Source organism: Cannabis sativa, chromosome 3 (genome assembly GCF_029168945.1).
Source record: "Cannabis sativa cultivar Pink pepper isolate KNU-18-1 chromosome 3, ASM2916894v1, whole genome shotgun sequence".
Taxonomy (NCBI): Eukaryota; Viridiplantae; Streptophyta; class Magnoliopsida; order Rosales; family Cannabaceae; genus Cannabis; species Cannabis sativa.
This window is the reverse complement of record NC_083603.1, coordinates 61100428-61105443: the sequence shown is the minus strand read 5'-3', so window position 1 is coordinate 61105443 and position 5016 is coordinate 61100428. Positions and strand designations below refer to the sequence as shown.

The window sequence follows — 5016 nt, the reverse complement described above, 5'->3', positions numbered from 1 at the left end:
ATATTTTGCCTAAACATAGTTTCTTTGATTTTGTGTAGTTTCATTATATTGTAACACATTTAATGCTTAGAAATTATACCTTTTATAAGTGAAGAAAAATCCTACATTTTTGAAAATAACTTGTACTTAAAAGAAAAATATATTTTGGAAAATATAGTGTGATTTATTTCAACTATATATATATATATATATATATATATGAACTTGGAAATCAATATACTTATAAATACTATTGAACTTGCATTTTGTGGATTCTAATATCTTAATAATCTTATTTTACACATCTTATTGGAAAATTATTTTCATACTCACTCATCTTTAATCTTAAGTATTTTAGTTACTTGTCTTTTATTTTATTTTGCAAAACCAAAATCCTATCAAATATTTGGAGCTAGGTTAGAATATTCTTGTTTTGTTTGAAATAGTTTCTTTTGATGTTAGTCAACTCCCATGGGTTCGACCTTGCACTTACATGAACACTATATTCCGAAACGATTCGTGCACTTGCGAGTATAAATATTAAAACACTCACTTTTGAGGACAACAAGTTTTTAGCGCCGTTGCCGGGGAGTCGCTAGAAAGAAACAATCTTTCTACAAGGTAAGTAATATTCTTCTACTAGTTATTTTTTTTCTTTTCTCATTTTCATCAAAAAAAAAGTTGAAAAAAAAGAAAGTTATACATATATATTGTTATATATTACATATTATATAGTATACTATATATACATAGTTATTGGTAGTTGATGGCATTTTGTGCCTCCTACCTATTTGATAGTTGAGTGCATTTTTGCCTCCTAACCTTTTTTTTCTTTTAGTAGTTGAGTGCATTTTGTGCCTCCTACATACTTGATAGTTGAGTGCATTTTTGCCTCCTATTAAATCTCCTCTAGTGATGGCATTAGTGCCTCCTAGCTTTTATTTTTGTTTACATTTTAGTTGATGGCATCTTGTGCCTCCTAAAATCTTATTATTATTACTACTACTACTATTATTATTATAGTTAGTTGATGGCATTTTGTGCCTCCTAACTTTAATATAACTATCTATCATTATTATTGGCATTTTTTTATTGTATTTATTTAGTTGTAATTTTATTTACTTTACTTTGCTTAAAAAAAAAAAATATTTAAAAACAAAGCTTGTTCTTTCAACATAAGCAATTTTTGCTTAAAGGAAATTTGGCAAAGTTCCCACCCACACTTAATAATTAACCCCGGGGAGTTTTTATTAAGTCGTGAGTAAGTGGAATCAAATAGGTCTGGGAACAAGTCAAACCAAAAAAATTGAAAAATTAAAAATTTACAAAAAAAATCATAATCTCTTTGTGTTATAAGTATGCTCTGTGGTTGCGGTTTATAACTGATCTTCCACATCAGAAATTTGTCTTCTTGAGATTATTTTGTGTTGGTGTTTCTTTGTGAAATTTTTGACATTGCATGCATCATTGGCAACGTGATTCTAAAAATCGTTTGGTAAGAAGAGTAGTAACTTTAGGTGAAATTGAAAGTGTTTTTGAAAATCTAAGCATAATGGAACAAGAACCTAATATTGCATAAGAAAAAAACGCTACTTGAATATTTTTCACCTATTTCATCTAATGCTCCATCATGCATTGTTTTGCCTACTACTAACGCCACTCATTTTGAACTTAAACCATCAATCATTCAATTGTTGCCTTCTTTTTATGGTTTAGAAAGAGAAGATCCTTACATGCATGTAAAAGATTTCTTGGATATTTGCTCAACTTTTCGTTTTCAAAATTTTTCGGATGAATCAGTTAAGCTTAGGTTGTTTCCTTTTTCTTTAAAAGATAAAGCCAAAGCTTGGTTAAACTCACTTTCAACCGGAACCATAACAACTTGGGATCAACTTTTTAATAAATTTCTTGCCAAATTTTTCCCCATGTCCAAAACTGATAATTTAAGAAGAGAAATCTCCGAATTTTATCAAAAAGATAATGAAGAATTTTATGAATGTTGGGAAAGATTTAAAGATTTATTATTAAAATGTCCCCACCATGGTTTTGAAAAATGGAGACTTGTAAAATATTTTTATGATGGTTTAACCCCTTCAAACCGACAAATGATTCAATCTATGCATACCGGAAAATTTTTGAAATTACAAGGGCAAGAGGCTTGGGAAGCTCTTGAAGAATTATCTGTTAATTCACAACAATGGAATTATTTTGAGCCTAGGTCTAGAGCAAATAATTCACCCAAAAGAGGAGGAAAATATGAAATAAAAGAAGAAACTGATTTGAGAACATCTTTTGAAAAATTAGCAAGAAAAGTAGAAGCCTTAGTCATAAGTCAAACTATGAATTCTCATGTTCAACCTAAAAAAGATGTTTTTGCTAGTACTTGTGATAATGATCAATCATGTCCTTCTTTTCTTGAAACATTTTCCGAAGAGGCTAATGCATTACATTCATATGGTAAACCAAATGATAGCCCATTTTCTAACACATACAATCCTAATTGGAGAAACCATCCCAATTTTTCATGGAGACAAAACCAACCACAAATGAACCAAGGAAACCAATTCAATATGCCAAATCCAAATAATGCCCAACCAAGTCAACCTTACCCTCCACAAAGAAAGCCTTCCTTAGAAGACACTTTACAACAATTCATGCAATCCACCCAACAAATCATGCAAAATCAATCTCAATCCATTGCCAAACTTGAGACACAATTAGGTCAACTTGCCAATGCCGTAACTGAGAGAGAAAAAGGAAGATTTCCTAGCCAACCCGTCCCAAATCTTAAAGGCCAATATGAAGTAGGAGTCCCAAGTCATAAAGAAGAAGCCAAGTCGATTTCAACACTTAGGTCCGGAAAACAAATTGCCAAACTCGATTACATACCTCAAGTTGAAAAAGACCAAAGCCAACCTCAAAGTTCCAACACAAATGACTTGTCAAAAGATAATGATCAAATTCTTCCTTCCATTCCAAAAGCTCCTTTTCCACAAAGATTACTCCCACTCAAAAAAGGCAACCAATATAGTGACATCTTAGAAGTGTTCAAACAAGTAAGTATCAACATCCCATTCTTAGATGCCATTAAACAAATTCCTGCCTACTCCAAATTCCTGAAAGACCTTTGCACTGTTAAAAGAAACACTAATGTTCCAAAAAAGGCATTTTTAACTGAACAAGTTAGCACCATAATTCAATATAAAAGCCTTGTGAAATATAAAGATCCTGGTTGTCCAACAATTTCATGCATCATTGGTGATCATTTTATTAACAAAGCTTTACTTGATTTAGGAGCTAGTGTGAATTTATTGCCTTATTCTGTTTATAAGCAACTTGGTCTAGGAGAATTAAAACCAACTTCTATAACACTTCAATAAGCTGATCGTTCTGTGAAAATTCCTAGAGGTATTATAGAAGATGTTTTAATTAAAGTGGATAAGTTCTATTTTCCTGTTGATTTCATTGTTCTTAATACTCAACCTGTTGTATATGCTCATGCTCAAATACCCATCATTTTAGGTAGACCATTTTTAGCTACATCTAATGCAATTATCAACTGTCGTAATGGTGTATTGAAATTATCTTTTGGAAACATGATTGTTGAATTGAATGTTTTTAATGTTGCTAAATCTGTTGAGTGTGAGGAAATACATGAAGTAAACATGATTAACACGAAAAATATGTTTGAAATGGACATGAATGAATCTTTTGAAACTTATGCAAAAAATGTTTGGAATGTGCTTAAATGTTGATGATTTTATTCATGATGTCAATTCTTTGCTTGAGTCTACCCCACTAATGGATACTGAAAAGTGGAAAGCCAAAATTGAACCATGTATTCCATTAGAGCATGTTGAGTCAACTCCTGAACCACCAAAGTTAGATCTCAAACCTTTGCCTGACACTTTGAAATATGCATTTCTAGGAGAGTCTAAGACTTATCCCGTTATCATTGCATCTGATTTAGATGAAAAACAAGAAACAAAGTTGTTAGATATCCTTAGAAAACATAAAAAGGCCATAGGTTGGACCATGGGAGACATTAAGGGAATTAGCCCAGCTGTGTGCATGCATAGAATTCATTTAGAAGAAAATGCTAAGCCCTCCCGAGAAAGTCAAAGAAGATTAAATCCAAACATGAAAGAGGTAGTAAGAGATGATGTAATTAAGATGTTAGATGTAGGGATCATTTACCCTTTTTCTGACAGTCCATGGGTTAGTCCTGTTCAAGTTGTTCCAAAAAAGTCTGGGATCACTGTTGTTAAAAATGAACAAAATGAGTTAATCCCTACTAGAGTCCAAACTGGGTGGAGAGTGTGTATAGACTATAGAAAGTTGAATAGTGTCACTAGGAAAGACCACTTCCCATTACCCTTCATTGACCAAATGCTTGAAAGGTTAGCTGGCCATGCTTACTATTGCTTTCTTGATGGGTATTCGGGATATAACCAAATCCCCATTGCCCCCGAAGATCAAGAAAAGACTACCTTTACTTGCCCTTTTGGAACCTTTGCATATCGTCGCATGCCTTTTGGTCTTTGTAATGCTCCTGCAACATTTCAAAGATGTATGATTGCAATATTTTCTGATATGGTTGAAAGAAATCTTGAAGTGTTCATGGATGATTTTTCTGTGTTTGGAAATTCCTTTGATGATTGTTTGCACCATCTTTCTCTTGTTTTAATTCGTTGCAAAGAAATGAATTTAGTTCTTAATTGGGAAAAATGTCATTTCATGGTTAAAAAGGGTATTGTCTTAGGTCATGTGATTTCATCTCAAGGAATAGAAGTTGATAAAGCAAAAGTAGATCTTATTTCAAAACTTCCTCCACCTAAGACAGTAAAAGAAATTAGATCATTCTTAGGCCATGCCGGTTTTTATAGAAGATTCATAAAAGACTTTAGCAAAATTTCACGCCCTTTATGTCATTTACTTGGAAAAGAAAATGCTTTTGTCTTTGATAATGATTGCCATGTTGCCTTTGAAAAATTGAAATCCCTTTTAACTAGTGCACCTATTATTCGCCCTCCCGAT

At 32.3% G+C, this 5016-nt stretch overlaps 1 protein-coding gene and 1 non-coding gene across 2 annotated transcripts; one reads left to right on the top strand and one right to left on the bottom strand.

Annotated features, from left to right (window-relative positions):
- Positions 1-1919: 1919 nt before the first annotated feature.
- On the bottom strand, positions 1920-2026 carry LOC115711741 (small nucleolar RNA R71). The gene has a single exon (XR_004010619.1). It is a non-coding gene; the product is annotated as a small nucleolar RNA R71 (small nucleolar RNA).
- A 58-nt stretch (positions 2027-2084) lies between these two features.
- On the top strand, positions 2085-3359 carry LOC133036207 (uncharacterized). The gene has a single exon (XM_061112719.1). The coding sequence runs from the start codon at positions 2085-2087 to the stop codon at positions 3357-3359; it is 1275 nt and encodes a 424-aa protein (XP_060968702.1).
- The last annotated feature ends 1657 nt before the right edge of the window (positions 3360-5016 follow it).